The 17,333-nt window shown below is 60.7% G+C and overlaps 1 protein-coding gene across 2 annotated transcripts in view; it reads right to left on the bottom strand.

Moving 5' to 3' along the window:
• AGAP3 (ArfGAP with GTPase domain, ankyrin repeat and PH domain 3) overlaps positions 1-15,644 on the bottom strand; it is a 300,607-nt gene extending 284,963 nt beyond the window's left edge. For both annotated transcript variants that reach the window (XM_074985396.1, XM_074985397.1), the window contains exon 1: positions 15,123-15,644. In XM_074985396.1, coding sequence (XP_074841497.1) covers positions 15,123-15,387 — 265 coding nt within the window. In that variant the 5' untranslated portion in view covers positions 15,388-15,644. The remainder of the gene's footprint in view (positions 1-15,122) is intronic.
• Positions 15,645-17,333: the final 1,689 nt, after the last annotated feature.

The following is a 17,333-nucleotide window of genomic DNA, read 5'->3' as shown; positions in this document are numbered from 1 at the left end:
GCGGGTCTGGCTCTGCCTGTCTCTGTGCCAGCGCGGAGCCCGCTGGTGCCCGGGGAGGTCCCGACACACCGACATCACGTCGGCAGCCGACTGCATCGCTCCCCGGCAGGGGCCATCTCCAGGCCTCCCATCAGGTCTGGGCTCCTTCCACACCCACCTCAACAGCCGCTTAAAAGAGCCGGCGCCTCAACCGGCCTGGAGAGGCAGAAGCGGGAAGCTCCCTGCCCTGCCAGAGCCCAGGGAGCAACACGGTGCAGTCCCATGGGCCAGTCTTTGCCGCCTGCCTTTGGCTATCGCCTGAGCCCAGCTGCCAGCTCAGCAGAAGCTGCCCAGATCGCAGCTCCCAACCTCACGTCCGGGGACGAAATGATCCACGCAGTGCCGGGGAGCTTCCCTCCAACACAGGAGCCCGGGATATGAAGTGGAGCCGGCTCAGCACTGCTGGCGCAGGGACCACTCCCTGCCCCCCACTCTTCTGAAGGCCCAGCCATAGAGCGAGGGGCCCGGTGCCCCGGGGAGGGACCTTCGCCCGGGGACATCTGGCCTCTGGCCAGGAGCAGTCTCAGGAGAACACAGCTCCAGGCACGTACTCGCAATCCGCACCTCCCCTGGAGACCTCGCGCTCGCCTCCTGCCCACCGCGACTGGCAAGGCGGGAGGGACAGGCCGACGGGCCTGGCTCCAGCAAGCCACCCCAGGCCAGACGTGCCACGTGCCAGAGGAGAGCGCGGCAGCCAGCCCTGCAGGGGAGACAGCGGTGTCCTCCAGCCCCCTCTCCAATGCCATTCACCAGCCACCCTCTTCCTCTTGGCCCCCCTCAGCTGGGCCTGCGCATCACGGTCCCTCCTCAAAGCCCATTGCTTAACTGACAGGGTCCCCACGCACCCTGTACCCAGGAGCAGGCAGAGACCTTGGCAAAGACGACACCCCAGATTCTGCAGCGTAAACACTCTGCATTCGTTTTCCCCAGGAGCTCTAGTCTCTCCATGGGGCACAGCAGAGCACTGGACCCTCGCCGCCAGACGGCCCTGAGGTCAGGGAAGTGCTTTTGGGAACCCACTGCAAACCCAGGCAGGTTTGAGAGAACGACTGCGACTTGCCACTTCCTGCCTGTAGCTCACACCGTGCCCCAGCTGTCGGTAACACACCCAACACCCTAACCCCTCCACAGCACGGTACAGTCAGACGGGGGAACCCACAGCTTCCGCACGTCTGCATTCTCTCCCTGCCGCAGCCGGCTAACGCAGCCCTCTCCAGGGTGCAGGGAAACCCAGGATTTTTCAAAAAAATTCAAAGAAGTCATACTGTAAACCACTAAGAAGATACAGGTGAAACCACTCTGGTGCGGCACCTTCGGGACCTGACCGGTGCCCAACGAGATAATTCGCAAGGACCACAGGAGCCCAATATTATCTAGCGGCATCACCAGCACTTCCCCGGCTCACTGGGCTCTCGGGAGACAGTTGGGGTAAACGACAGCCCAGAACACTGGGAGCCAGGACTGGCGGCTGGAAACAAACTTTATGGGGCTGTGGGAAACTTGGCCCCGCCCATGGTAAGTGGTCGTCTGGTAGCTAAAATCATGCCGGATTGCTGAGGCTGACAGGTGAGAGCGCCAGTCTAGAGAGGTTCAACCTGTACTAAATTTCTCATTTAAAAATAACTGAATCAAATCTCCTCGCAGGCCTGCTACACCTGCACTCGCGGTCCCCAGACTGAACTACCGGCACTTGGCTGTCCAGCCCGTCTGCCAGCTCCTGCTTCTGGAAAGTTCCCCGCTTTCCATTTCTGTTTCTCCGCAGCCTGGAAAGTAACGTGCACAGAGAGACGTTCGCTGCCTGGGATTGCTTTGTCCCCTCTTAGGCGGTGAGGGGGTCTGGGCCAAGCACGGCAGAGGAATTTGCTAAGACATTGTCTTAAAGACAGAGATAATGGACAGGACAGGAGGGAGGCAGCGTGGAAAGGAACAGTGGAGCGGCCTAGAAAGCAAAAGGGAAGCGGTTGTCCAGCACACCCGCAGCTTCCTGCATTCCCCCTGCTTCTGCCACAGAAAAACTCTCCTGGCTTCTGGGCGTGAGCGAGCCCGTCTGGGAGCATTTGCAGAAATTCGCTCCGTGGGTAAAAAGGAAAGGTGCCAGAAGGAGCCGCAGGACCTGGCTGCAAGCGTGAACCATGGCAAGGAAAACTGCTTGTTGGGAGAGGATGCTCTGGCTGAAAACGTGGATGTAGCCGAGTGAATCAACAGATTTAGCAATGCGTCATTCTTCAAGACTCCCCCTGCGCCTTCTCGTGTAACTGATTTGACAAGTAGGTTCCCAAGCTGCTTGATGTGCTGGATGCTGCTAGAAAAGGAGAGTTGCGTTTAGCTAATCCTATGGCTTGTTCCATTGGTTAAGTGGGTTTAGAATCTCTCTCTGATCAGGCACACAGACCAGGGAGCTGCAGCAAGAGAAATCCGGAGCTACCAGTTGCCACAGAGCATCACTTTCTCATATCCCATAACACAAGCCCCTTCTTGTGGTGCACCCTGGCACAGACTGTAATGGTGATGCCGTATGTCAAGCCCCTATTTTACGTCAGTGTAGCTCAGCTTTTCCAAGGGAACCATTCTGCACCTGTTTCTGAAAAACCAGATGTGCCCCAGAGGTCAATGAGGCTCACTCTAGAATCAAGGGCCTCTGAGCACTCAGTCTCAGCTTTTTTGGTAGCTTGATTTAAATCAGTGATGGAGAGGGAGGTGATTTCATAGGATCATAGAACACTAGAACCAGATGGGACCTTGAGAGGTCACTGAGTCCAATCCCCTGCCCCTAGGGCAGGGCAAAGCACCATCTTGACCATCTCCAGTGGGTGTCTACCTGACCTGCTCTTAAATATCTCCAGCGACGGAGATTCTACAACCTCTCTAGGTGATTTCTTCCAGTGTTTGACCACCCTGACCGTGAGGAAGTTATTTCTAATGTCCAACATGAACCTCCCTCGCTGCAGTTAGAACATAAGAACATAAGAATGGCCATACTGGGTCAGACCAAAGGTCCATCCAGCCCAGCATCCCATCTGCCGACAGGTGCCCCAGAGAAGGGGAACAGAAGACAATGATCAAGTGATTTATCTCCTGCCATCCATCTCTTGCCCTTGTTCTGAAGGCTAGGGCACCATACTTTACCCCTGGCTAATAGCCATTTATGGACCTAACCTGCAAAAATTTATTGAGCTCTTTTTTAAACCCTAAGAGAGTCCTGGCCTTCACAGCCTCCTCCGGCAAGGAGTTCCACAGGTTGACTGTGCGCTGTGTGAAGAAAAATTTCCTTTTATTAGTTTTGAACCTACTACCCATCAAGTTCATTTGGTGTCCCCTAGTTCTTGTATTATGGGAAAAGGTAAATAATTTTTCTATATTCACTTTCTCCACACCATTCATGATTTTATATACCTCTATCATATCGCCCCTCAATCGCCTCTTTTCCATACTGAAAAGTCCCAGTCTCTCTAGCCTCTCCCCATATGGGACCCATTCCAAACCCCTAATCATCTTAGTCGCCCTTTTCTGAACCTTTTCTAATGCCAATATATCTTTTTTGAGGTGAGGAGACCACATCTGCACGCAGTACTCAAGATGTGGGCGTACCATAGTTTTATATAGGGGAAGTATGATATCTTTTGTCTTATTATCAATCCCTTTTTTAATAATTCCTAACATCCTATTTGCCTTACTAACTGCCGCTGCACACTGCGTGGATGTCTTCAGAGAACTATCCACTATAACTCCAAGATCCCTTTCCTGATCTGTCGTAGCTAAATTTGACCCCATCATGTAGTACGTGTAATTTGGGTTATTTTTTCCAACATGCATTACCTTACACTTACCCACATTAAATTTCATTTGCCATTTTGCTGCCCAATCACTCAGTTTGCTGAGATCTTTTTGTAGTTCTTCACAATCCCTTTTGCTTTTGACTGTCCTGAACAATTTGGTGTCATCTGCAAACTTTGCCACCTCACTGCTTACCTCATTTTCTAGATCATTGATGAACAAGTTGAACAGGATCGGTCCCAGGACTGACCCCTGGGGAACACCACTAGTTACCCTCCTCCATTGTGAAAATTTACCATTTACTCCAACCCTTTGTTTTCTGTCTTTTAACCAATTCCAGATCCATGAAAGGATCTTTCCTCCTATCCCATGACCGCCTAATTTACATAAAAGCCTTTGGTGTGGGACCGTGTCAAAGGCTTTCTGGAAATCTAGGTATATTATGTCCACTGGGTGCCCCTTGTCCGCATGTTTATTAACCCCTTCAAAGAATTCTAATAGATTAGTTAGACACGACTTCCCTCTGCAGAAACCATGCTGACTTTTGCCCAACAATTCGTGCTCTTCTACGTGCCTTGCAATTTTATTCTTTACTAGTGTTTCTACTAATTTGCCTGGTACTGATGTTAGACTTATCGGTCTATAATTGCCAGGGTCTCCTCTAGAGCCTTTTTTAAATATTGGCGTTATATTGGCCGTCTTCCAGTCATTGGGTACCAAAGTGGATTTAAAGGATAGGTTACAAACCACTGTTAATAACTCCGCAATTTCACATTTGAGTTCTTTCAGAACCCTTGGGTGAATGCCGTCTGGTCCTGGAGACTTGTTACTATTCAGCTTATCAATTAACTCCAAAACCTCCTCTAATGTCACTTCAATCTGAGTGAGTTCCTCAGATTTGTCACCTAAAAAGGCTGGCTCAGATTTAGGAACCTCTGTAACATCCTCAGCCATGAAGACTGAAGCAAAGAAATCATTTAATCGCTCCGCAATGGCACTGTCTTCCTTGATCGCTCCTTTTATATCTTTATCGTCCAAGGGCCCCACTGCTTTTTTAGCGGGCTTCCTGCTTCTAATGTATTTAAAAAACATTTTACTATCGTTTTTTGAATTTTTGGCTAGCTGTGCCTCAAAATCCTTTTCGGCTTTTCTTACTACATTATGACATTGCGCCCATTGCTTCTTGTTCTGTCCTGTCCTGTCCTCAGAGGCCCAGGAGAACAATTTTTCTCCCTCCTTGTAACCCTCTTTCAGGTACTTGAAAACCTCTATCGTGTCCCCTCTGTCTTCTCTTTTCTAAACTAAACCAGCCCAGTTCTTCCAGTCTTCCCTCAGAGCGCACGTTCTCTAGACCTTTCTGCATTCCTGCTGCTCTTCTCTGGACCTTCTCCAATTTCTCCACATCTTTCCTGAAATGTGGTGCCCAGAACTGGACACAACACTCCACCCGAGGCCTAGTGAGCGCTAAATAGGGCGGCAGAATGACTTCCTGTGCCTCGCTCGCACACACCTGTTCATACACCCCAGAATCACGTTTGCTGGTTTTGTAGCAGCGTCATAATCTTTACTCAGATTTAGCTTGTGGTCCGCTCTGACCCCTGGATCCCTTCCTGCTGTACTTTTCGCTAGAGAGCTGCTTCCTATTCTGTGTGTGTGAAACAGACTGTTGCTTCCAACGTGGAGTGCGGTGCACCCTCGACTTTACGGCCCCTGCTTAGTGAACTTTGGGAACAAAGGACGTCCCCCTGTTGCTTCTGAAGTCCGCTGGGTCCATAAAATCCTAAATCCCCCCCCAACCCCCCGAAAGAGTTGGCAGACTTACCGCTGCTGCGACCTGCTGGAGCCGCCACTCGCTCCCCCAGCCGGGGTGGGTGAACACGTGAGTGCCGTCCGCCCGCGTACAGCCCCCACCCCGGCAGGAGGAGCACACGGAGGCCCCTCCAGCCACGGCTCCAGCACTTCCTCCAGCGGTGACTCTAGTGAGTGCTCAGCGGGTTTTTTGGCGGGGGGGAGGGGGGAGCCTGGGACTTTCAGGAATAACAGACACCCCCTCCCCCATCAGACCGCGACATCGAAGGTTTCCTGCACTTTGCGTTTGTCGCATTACACGTCACCCCTCTTACCTCAGACCACTTCGAATTCGGACCCTGCCGTACAAAGCAGGTGCAGCCCCTCCCAGCATGGGAGCATCTGCAAACTCAACAAGCGCGTTCTCCATGCCAACACCCACATCGCTGATGAAGCTACTGGACAGAACCGGTCCCAACCCAGAGCCCTGCAGAGCCCCACTTGTTCTGCCCTTCCAGTGTGACTGTCAACCACTAAGAACTACCCTCTGGGTACGGTCATCCAGCCAGTTTTGCACCCACCTTACAGTAGCTCCATCTAAGTTGCATTTGCCTAGTTTATTGATAAGATCACGCGAGCCTGTATCAAACGCCTTACTGAATCTAGGAATACCGCACCCACCGCCTCTCCCTTATCCACAGGCTTGTTAGCCGGTCGAAGAAAGCTATGACTAAATCAGTGATTTGAACGGCCTTGATTTAGATCAACCCATTCTGGCCTAACCCTCAGCGGCCACAGCCGCACTGAAGCGCTGACCCTGGGCTCAGGTTTGGATGGACGTGCGCTGAGGGAGCTGGCCTGCGTAACCATCAGGCAGTTGAATCCCAAAGGCGCCATTCGGATCACCTTGCCTGACCGCCTTCCTGCAGAGACCCTTTCCAGTGATTTGTCCCAAGCCTGGAACTTCGGCCTGCGCGAGGACGCGTCTCTCAGAAAAGCATCCTGCCTCTGTTCCCACCCCTCACTGCCAGCTCTGCACGTGCCACGGGGTCCAGCCTTTGGAGCTGCCCGACCTGCACAAACCCAAAACCCACCACAGCAAGTCTCAGCACCCAGGTCAGCTGACTCAGGCCTCCAGCCCTCCCCTCCCCTCCCCTCCCGCAGCCTTCAGAGCCCAGGCTGCAGCCAGGGCAGAAGACCTCCACTGTTTGTCTCCCTGACCCAGGCTCAGGCTCACTACTGCAGGGTCTTTCCTGCAGTGCAGACCACCCTTTAATTCCAACTCTTCCCCAAGGGCACGAGCCAAAGAGAGCAGCACAAGAATCTGCAGCCCCTGCCTCCTTCAGCCCGGATGCGGGGAGGCCCACAGAGAACACAGCAGGGCCGATTGGGTGGCTGCTATGGCACCTGAGTCTCGCCAAGGAGAACTGAATTCTACCCCTGCCTCTGCCACAGAGCTCCCCTGGGACGCTGGGCAAGTCACTTAGCCAAAAGCTTAGCAGAAGCTCACACCCTGCCAAGTCCTCCTCTTCCGGATGCCCAGCTCCGGGCTGATTCCCAGAAGTGCAGAGTAGTTACAGCCGAAACGGGCGCCAGCTGCACCAGGCCCTGCTCAGTTTTACCGCCTGCCACAGGAATCAGAGCCACAGCGCCCCGGGAGAAGACAATTACTAAGGGCCGTGTCCACGCTGCAGTCACACCCCGGGTCTGGCCTGGGGCAGCTCACGCCAGGTCACAGGCTTGAGCTGTGGGTTCTAAACCTGCAGCCTAGGTGCTCCCGCTCAGGGACCCGACAGTGAGGCAGAGCCCCGGGCCTGGCCGGTGCAGCCCGGCTGGCTGAGCACGGCCGCAGGCGTTTTACTGCACTGTAGACAGGCCCCAAGTGGGGAGGCACCAAGCTGAAAGCCAGCGGGAGCCAGGTGACCTCACAGCCGCTCCCCTGTGCAGGGGCAGCCTCGCTTCCACGCGTGGCATTTACGTTTGGCCACGTTCTCCATCCCTGCGCCAGCACCACTCCATAAGGCGCTGCAGCAGCTTCCCAGCCCCACGGTCAAAAGCTGCAAACCACAGGGAACACCCTGGGCAGCTCCAGGAAGGGCTCTGCAGATCCTGATGAAAATGAGACAGTCCAAAGGGGGACGTGAGGGCAGGCCTGGCCTCTGGTCAGCACCCGGGGCCACTCGGCCTTCTCCTTCTGCAGAGCAAAGACCCACTGGCTGGCAGCCAGTGACACAGTCCTCCCACTCGAGCAGCTCCCAGCTGCTGCTCCCACACAGGAAGCAAAGAAATAAGAATGGTCAAAGGGAAGAGCAAGTGGGAGAGCACAGACCCCCCGCCCTGCTCCCGACATTAGGTGAACAGAGGGACGGGGAACCCAGTGCCCCTGGCATGGGGGAGAACATAGACCCCCTCTCCCAGCATTAGATGAACGGAGGTACAGGGGACCCAGTGCCCCTGGCATGGGGCAGAGCACAGACCCCCCCCACGGCATTAGGTGAATGGAGGGATGGGGGACCCAGTGCCCCTGGCATGGGGGAGAGCACAGACCCCCCCCCCCCCGCATTAGGTGAATGGAGGGATGGGGGACCCAGTGCCCCTGGCATGGGGCAGAGCGCAGACCCATCTCCCGGCATTAGGTGAACGGAGGGACGGGGGACCCAGTGCCCCTGGCATGGGGCAGAGCACAGACCCATCTCCCGGCATTAGGAGAACGGAGGAAGGCCACAGGACCCCCAGCATGAAGGAACAGTTGGGGGAGGCAGAAGCAGAGGGGACAAAGGGGGGCACACAGGAGCTCACTGGAGGATCAGACAAGTGCCAGGAGACCTCCAGAGCCCACAAGGTGCTCTGCCCGCTCAGGAAGGAAGTGCAGGGCCGGCTAACCTCCTTTCCTCCTCACCTATTGCTGTCTGGAACGTCCTCATTGTCTTTACCAAGGGACAAAGGTAAAAAGCCAGCCGATCCCAGGTGCAGCGCCCACCCCCCTGCAGCCTGCGGTGCCCAGGAGCACACACAGCAGCACCTGCAGGATGTGACCCCAGGGCAGAGGGAAGGCAGCCTGGACCAGCCATCCCAGTCCCCCAAGCATGGAGCTGCCAGACTGGAGCGAAGCGGAGGCCTCCCTAGCCCAGCACCCTCCGAACAGCAGCCACACCAGGTGCTGAAGAGGCGGGGGTAAGAATCCCGCAGCAGTGAATGGGGGGGACGTGCCCTCCAGCAGGGCTCAGCACCATCGCCGCCAGTCTGAAACTGACAAACCCTGGCGCAAACAGCCTCAAACGCGTCCAACGTTTCTGAGGACTTGGGATACTCTCAGTAGCCTGGTCCCACTCCAACGCCTTATTGCACCAGACACTAGTGGTCCCAGTGACTGAGGAAATCTGCGATTAACTCGTGGAACTCGCTGCTCCAAGACAAGCTATATCTGTTACTCGCTGTGGACATTCCCACTGACTGTTCCCTTGCTCCCGTGTTAGGAAACCGGGACCTGGACACTCCTGAGCCACCAGCTCTAGACCAGGCAGTTCTTTACACTTTTCTCATGCCCTCTTGGAGGGAGCCAAGGCCCTGACCGTTCTCGTGGCTGGTCGGTGAATCCACCCAGCGCTGTGAGCCCCTTTGAGATGGAGCAACAGGTGCTGCACGCAGGACCCTGCTGAGCCCTGGAAATCCAGACACAACCTGTGTTCCGCTGTCCAGCAGCCCGCTCCCTAGCCGCCTAACGCCCTGCTTGTTTTCGGTGACCACCCCAGCGCCCAGGTGCCCTCGCACGGTTCCCGGAGAACCCGGTTGGCGTAAGAGGCGTTGGACACCGTGACCAAGTGGCGGGTGGGGGTGACGGGCTGAGTAGCTCACATCGGGTACAGGATCCCTGCTGGCTGCAACCTTGGTGCGCTGGCCCAGCCATCTGTAACCTGGGCAACCAGGTGACACCTTCGCTTCTTGGGCAGCTAGGCAAAGACAGGATGGAGTCTGGCTGGTTTCTGAAGCGGAAGCTCAGGCAGTTAGGAGAGTTCGCGTGGAGGCAAGAGAGGAACAAAGCAGGCAGGGCCCCAGCCAGGATCTCCAGGCCTGGGGCTCCCTCCAAGGGCCTCCTCCCTCCGTATGGATCAGACTGTCTGCTCCCGGTCACTGTACTGATGAGTCTGGCCACGCTGCATCTCTCACATAATGAACCTTCTCCTCCACGGGCTGCATAGACCCGCTCCTGCCTGCGGGCAGCTGCCGAGCTTGGGGACCCTGAACCCTACCACAGACTTTTCCCTTCAGCACGCCTTACCTGGCGCGTGCCAGCCCTGAACCTCAGCAGCTGCTGGGCTGCCACTGTCAGGAGGGGACCCAGGGCCTTGGGCCGCAGCCAAGGTGGCAATTTCTGCTTTCCTATGACTTCTGCTGCTGGAGCGCCCGCGCTCCCTGCCCAAGCTGGCAGCAGCAGCAGCGCTCTGGTGTCCAACTGAGCCAGGCGCCGTCTGCCTCCGTGAGACCAGCCCCACGTTCACACAGCACAGCGAGGAGACCCGGCTCTGACGGACGGGCGGTGGGTTACCCACGTGGCACCTGGGAGCAGAGTCCTGACTACCAAGGCCAGCAGGTTTCCAAGACGCACGTGGAAGCGTTTCCCTTTTTTCTCTCTTTCGCTGTTGCAAACAGCTGGAGAAATGCTTCTCACTCAGACAGGCCTGCAGGTGTCTGTCCCCAGGCCAGGCAGTGAGCAGAGCAGAGCAGAGCAGAGCAGAGCAGCCCGGCCCCCTGCTGTGGGACCCCCGATACCCCACAGCCTGCCACTGGCAGCTCCTGCCCCAGTGCTGGGAGCTCCCCAGCAGCTCAGGAGGGATTGAGGACACAAGAAACTGCAGCCCAGGATGATGACTCAAGACAGTATCCAGGCCAGTGCCTTCGTTTACATGAATCACTGGGGGAGGGGGTGGCGCTAGGCTGAGTCAAGACAAACCTGGGGCCTTGGGGGCCAGTTCCACAGCTGTGCCACCACGCAGCATGCGAGACGCTCCAGCAGATTCCTCCGGCAGAACAAGGGCCGCTCAGTGGGCAGAGGACTGACTCCCAGGGTCTAAATGAGCCAGAGTACCGCCTCAGCACCCTCACGCTCAGCGGCCACCACCACTCGATGGGGCGTATGCTGCCTGCCACCCTTGCGCCCCGGCTGCACCCAGCTTCTCCTGCAGCTGGGAGGCACTGTGTCCACGTGGCCTGGCTCCAAGCCCCCTTCTCCCTGCACCTACACCTGGCAGGGCACAAGCCCGCCCTAGACCAGCTCGGAAAGCACCCGCTGCAAGCGCTGCAGGGTAAACAAGCCTGGCCCACACCGGGCGCAGCACACCTGGCCAGCAAATGCCAAAGCATCTACAGCCGAGACGCAGGCCTCTTGCAGCCACTGCTGGGGACCAGCCACCGCCACCGCTTCCCCCCGAGAGCGCGCAAGCAGCCCCCGCAGGCGCACACACGCCCCGGACGGCCGGGAAGCTGCACTGCTCTCCGGCCTGCCTCAGGCAGCAACCCCGGCAAAAGCTGCCAGCAGGAAGGAGCTTTTCATCAACTGAGCTCCACACCCCCAGGACCGGCACTGCAGCCAGCTGCCCGCAGGCAACGTGCGCACCCCAGGCCCCGCTACCCGACCCTGCGGGACTCCAAACAACACAAGCTCCAAAGGCGAGAGCCCCACCCAGACCGACTCCTCACTTCCCCCTTGTGCCCGGAGGCGCCCTGCCAGCCCGGGGCAGGCGAGCGACTGGCACTCGGGCCCAAGGAGTCGCCCTGCAGGGAGCGAGGCCCAAGCCCGGGAAGGCGCCCGTCCCACCCCAGGGAAGGCTGGACCCCCTGCCCCAGCGCAGCCAGCCAGGCAGAGGAATCGATCCCACGTGCATGTAGGGGAGGGAGGGGACACGCGGGGCTACTGGTGCAAACTCACGGGGAGGGCTGCTCTGGCTGCAGCCCACAGCACATCTACAGCAGGCCCTGCGTCGGGGCTCCTCCAGCTCTGAGCTCCCCCTTACCTCCCACCCCCAAGGACGGGGCCAGTGTCACGGCTGCGGCAGAGAGCTGTAAGGGCAGCTGCTCTCCCTCCCCGGCCGGGGGCCCTCCTGCCAGCTCTCCATCGCCCTTGGCCCGCGCAGGAGGCAGTGGCAGAAAGGGCACCAGCCTGTCTGGCTAACACGTGCGCCCCAGCAAAGCCTGGGGCTCAGGGAGGGCTCTCACATGAGGTCGCCTCCTCTCATCACCACACACCGAGGCTGACAGTCAGTAATGGATTAATCGCAGCCTAGCTGCAGAGCCGTGCAGCCGAGACGCCGGCTCGCCAGCAGCAGGGGCTCCATTTTCTGCAGCGGCAGATCTCCCGCCCGCCCGCTCGCCGCCCGGGGGAAGCTGAGTGGGCAGGCGGAGGCAGCTCCTCTGAGGAAGGATCTGATCACACTTCAGAAGGCGCTTTGATCGCTTCCAGTCAGGTGCTGTGAGGAGCCAACAAGGAGCGGAGGACGAAGCGACAAACCTCCTTCAGGAGACAAAACACAACAGGCAGCAATTCTGACGCGCACAAAATGAAGTCAACAAAAATGTGCAAAGCCACCCAACCTGACCCCACCGGGCCACCCAACCTCCCCGGCACGGACCCCACCGGGCCAGCCAACCTCCCCGGCACGGACCCCACCGGCCAGCCAACCTCCCCGGCAAGGACCCCACCGGGCCAGCCAACCTCCCCGGCACGGACCCCACCGGGCCAGCCAACCTCCCCGGCACGGACCCCACCGGGCCAGCCAACCTCCCCGGCACGGATCCCACCGGGCCAGCCAACCTCCCCGGCAAGGACCCCACCGGGCCAGCCAACCTCCCCGGCACGGACCCCACCGGGCCAGCCAACCTCCCCGGCACTGATCCCAACATACAGGCAAAGCCACCCAACCTCATCAGCACTGACCACAACAGTCCAAGCCACCCAACCTCCTCAGCACTGACCCCAACAGTCCAAGCCACCCAACCTCCTCGGCACTGACCCCAACGCAACAAGCATAGCCACCCAACCTCCTCAGCACTGACCCCAACGCAACAAGCAAAGCCACCCAACCTCCTCAGCACTGACCCCAACAGTCCAAGCCACCCAACCTCCTCAGCACTGACCCCAACAGTCCAAGCCACCCAACCTCCTCAGCACTGACCCCAATGCAACAGTCCAAGCCACCCAACCTCCTCAGCACTGACCCCAACAGTCCAAGCCACCCAACCTCCTCAGCACTGACCCCAATGCAACAGGCATAGCCACCCAACCTCCTCAGCACTGACCCCAATGCAACGGGCAAAGCCACCCAACCTCCTCAGCACTGACCCCAATGCAACGGGCAAAGCCACCCAACCTCCTCAGCACTGACCCCAACAGTCCAAGCCACCCAACCTCCTCGGCACTGACCCCAATGCAACAGGCATAGCCACCCAACCTCCTCGGCACTGACCCCAACAGTCCAAGCCACCCAACCTCCTCAGCACTGACCCCAACAGTCCAAGCCACCCAACCTCCTCAGCACTGACCCCAACGCAACAAGCAAAGCCACCCAACCTCCTCCGCACTGACCCCAACGGTCCAAGCCACCCAACCTCCTCAGCACTGACCCCAATGCAACAGGCAAAGCCACCCAACCTCCTCAGCACTGACCCCAATGCAACGGGCAAAGCCACCCAACCTCCTCAGCACTGACCCCAACAGTCCAAGCCACCCAACCTCCTCGGCACTGACCCCAATGCAACAGGCATAGCCACCCAACCTCCTCGGCACTGACCCCAACAGTCCAAGCCACCCAACCTCCTCAGCACTGACCCCAACAGTCCAAGCCACCCAACCTCCTCAGCACTGACCCCAACGCAACAAGCAAAGCCACCCAACCTCCTCCGCACTGACCCCAACGGTCCAAGCCACCCAACCTCCTCGGCACTGACCCCAACACAACAGGCATAGCCACCCAACCTCCTCAGCACTGACCCCAACGCAACAAACAAAGCCACCCAACCTCCTCTGCACTGACCCCAATGCAACAGGCATAGCCACCCAACCTCCTCAGCACTGACCCCAATGCAACACGCATAGCCACCCAACCTCCTCAGCACTGACCCCAATGCAACACGCATAGCCACCCAACCTCCTCGGCACTGACCCCAATGCAACGGGCAAAGCCCCCCAACCTCCTCGGCACTGAGCCCAACGCAATGGGCAAAGCCACCCAACGTCCTCGGCACTGACCCCAAGGCGCCAAGCCGCCCAACCTCCTCGGCACAGACCTCAACGGTCCAAGCCACCCAACCTCCTCGGCACTGACCCTAGCACAACAGGCAAAACCACCCAACCTCCTTGGCACTGACCCCAACGCAACAGGCAAAGCTCCCCAACCTCCTTGGCACAGACCTCAACCCAATGGGCAAAGCCCCGCAACCTCCTCAGCACTGACCCCAAAGCAATGGGCAAAGCCCCCCAACCTCCTCGGCACTGACCCCAACGCAATGGGCAAAGCCCCGCAACCTCCTCGGCACTGAGCCCAACGCAATGGGCAAAGCCCCCCAACCTCCTCGGCACTGACCCCAAAGCAATGGGCAAAACCACCCAACCTCCTTGGCACTGACCCCAACACACTGCAGCACATCAAGCAAATGAGATCATTTAGGGTTAACCTACATTGCAGTCAATCCCGATACCTGCTGGGAGCGAAGCCAAGTCCACTCAAAAGCCAGCAGGACCCAACATCTGGTCCACCCCCTTGGGCCAGGTCCCAACGACAGCCTCTTTGGACAGCAGCAGGGGGCATGGCCACACGCTGCATGGCTGGTCCCTGGCACTACCCATTACGTGCTGCCAGATGCAGGGCACCTGGGCCACCTTCCCTGCAGAGCCCCAACACAAGGCCAGTCAGTTTGGGGGCTCACCCTGCCAGTCCCTGGGCCGCACCTCCTGAGCCAAGGGACCGGACCTGAGGTGCCCCATTCCCGGCAGGGAGTCCCCCACTGACCCCACCAGCTCAGCAGTGGGGCCTGACAGCCTCACCTGGCCCACACTCCAGCCCCTCTGCTTCCAGCCCCACCACTCCCAGTGTGGGGCCAGGCGGCTGAGCCACTGCGCTCGTCTCCTGGGCCCCGCAGGAAGATGAAGTTCTCGGCCAGGGCAGGACCAGACCGAACCGGACGGCCCTCTCCCTGCCATGAGGCCTAGGGCACGGATCGGTCTTGCACGGCCCACACCCCCAGCCCCGCACCCCTGGCCCCCAGCCCCGCACCGCTGGCCCCAACCCCACACCCCCAGCCCCGCACCCCTGGGCCCCGCACCCCGCATCACTGGCCCCGCACCCCCGGCCCTGCACCCGGGGCCCCCCCTCTCGCACCCCCAGCCCCGCACCCCCGGCCCCAACCCCACACCCCCAGCCCTGCATCCCTGGCCCCCCCCTCGCACCCCCAGCCCCGCACCCCCGGCCCCAGCCCCACACCCCCAGCCCTGCATCCCTGGCCCCCCACTCTCGCACCCCCGCGCTCACCCTCGATGGCGATGACGTGCTCGCGGATCTGGCCCTGCAGCGCCAGGTCCTCCACGCGCTCCAGCAGGTCGTACACCGCGTAGATGTTGGGATGCACCGACTCGAAGCGGCCGATCTCGGCGCGGATGGCGGCCGAGTTGGAGAGGCCGAAGGGCGGCGGCGGCGGCCCGGCCTGCGGCGGCCCCGAGGGTCCCGGCCCCGGCCCGCCCGGCGCGGCCAGGCTCTGCTGCTGCGGGCTCGCCCCGGGCCCCGCCGGGAAGTTCATGGCGATGGCGGCGGCGGCGGCGGCGCGGGGCTCAGCGGCGCGGGGCGGGGGGGGCCCAGGCCGCCGGCAGCCGCTGCATGGCCCGGCCCGGCCCGGCCCGGCTCCGCTCGCGTCCGCTGCTGGCTCCCCCGCTGCCGAGCCCGGCCGCGTCACGCACCGCCCCCGCCTCGCCCCGCGTCAGCGCCGGCTCCGGGGACCGGCCCCCGCAGCGCCGCGCAGCGCAGCGCCGCAGCGCACGGCAGGGAGGGGGCGGCCGGCCCGACCGCCCGACCCACCGACCGCCCACCCCGGGCCGGGCCGGGCCGGGCCCCGCCTGCGGAAGCAGCGCCCGCTGGCTGCAGTGCGGGGATGGAGGGGGAGCGGGACACTGCGCCGCTGGCTGCAGTGCGGGGATGGAGGGGGAGGGGGACACTGCCCCGCTGGCTGCAGTGCGGGGATGGAGGGGGAGCGGGACACTGCCCCGCTGGCTGCAGTGCGGGGATGGAGGGGGAGCGGGACACTGCCCCGCTGGCTGCAGTGCGGGGATGGAGGGGGAGCGGGACACTGCGCCGCTGGCTGCAGTGCGGGGATGGAGGGGGAGCGGGACACTGCGCCGCTGGCTGCAGTGCGGGGATGGAGGGGGAGCGGGACACTGCCCCGCTGGCTGCAGTGCGGGGATGGAGGGGGAGCGGGACACTGCGCCGCTGGCTGCAGTGCGGGGATGGAGGGGGAGCGGGACACTGCCCCGCTGGCTGCAGTGCGGGGATGGAGGGGGAGCGGGACACTGCCCCGCTGGCTCCAGTGCAGAGGGAGTAGGAAGAAGGACACTGCCCCGCTGGCTGCAGTGCGGGGATGGAGGGGGAGCGGGACACTGCCCCACAGGCTCTAGTGCAGAGGGAGTAGGAAGAAGGACACTGCCCCGCTGGCTGCAGTGCAGGGATGGAGGGGGAGGGGGACACTGCTCCGCTGGCTGCAGTGCAGAGGGAGTAGGAAGAAGGACACTGCCCCGCTGGCTGCAGTGCGGGGATGGAGGGGGAGGGGGACACTGCCCCACAGGCTGCAGTGCAGAGGGAGTAGGAAGAAGGACACTGCCCCGCTGGCTGCAGTGCGGGGATGGAGGGGGAGCGGGACACTGCCCCACAGGCTGCAGTGCGGGGATGGAGGGGGAGCGGGACACTGCGCTGCTGGCTGCAGTGCGGGGATGGAGGGGGAGCGGGACACTGCCCCGCTGGCTGCAGTGCGGGGATGGAGGGGGAGCGGGACACTGCCCCGCAGGCTGCAGTGCGGGGATGGAGGGGGAGCGGGACACTGCCCCACAGGCTCTAGTGCAGAGGGAGTAGGAAGAAGGACACTGCCCCTCTGGCTGCAGTGCAGGGATGGAGGGGGAGCGGGACACTGCCCCGCTGGCTGCAGTGCAGAGGGAGTAGGAAGAAGGACACTGCCCCGCTGGCTGCAGTGCAGGGATGGAGGGGGAGGGGGACACTGCTCCGCTGGCTGCAGTGCAGAGGGAGTAGGAAGAAGGACACTGCCCCGCTGGCTGCAGTGCGGGGATGGAGGGGGAGCGGGACACTGCCCCGCTGGCTGCAGTGCAGAGGGAGTAGGAAGAAGGACACTGCCCCGCTGGCTGCAGTGCAGGGATGGAGGGGGAGGGGGACACTGCTCCGCTGGCTGCAGTGCAGAGGGAGTAGGAAGAAGGACACTGCCCCGCTGGCTGCAGTGCGGGGATGGAGGGGGAGGGGGACACTGCCCCACAGGCTGCAGTGCAGAGGGAGTAGGAAGAAGGACACTGCCCCGCTGGCTGCAGTGCGGGGATGGAGGGGGAGCGGGACACTGCCCCACAGGCTGCAGTGCGGGGATGGAGGGGGAGCGGGACACTGCGCTGCTGGCTGCAGTGCGGGGATGGAGGGGGAGCGGGACACTGCCCCGCTGGCTGCAGTGCGGGGATGGAGGGGGAGCGGGACACTGCC

The sequence above is a fragment of the Carettochelys insculpta genome, chromosome 2 (assembly GCF_033958435.1).
Source record: "Carettochelys insculpta isolate YL-2023 chromosome 2, ASM3395843v1, whole genome shotgun sequence".
Lineage (NCBI taxonomy): Eukaryota > Metazoa > Chordata > Testudines > Carettochelyidae > Carettochelys > Carettochelys insculpta.
The sequence above is the reverse complement of the archived record's forward strand: the minus strand, read 5'-3'. Positions and strand labels throughout refer to the sequence as shown.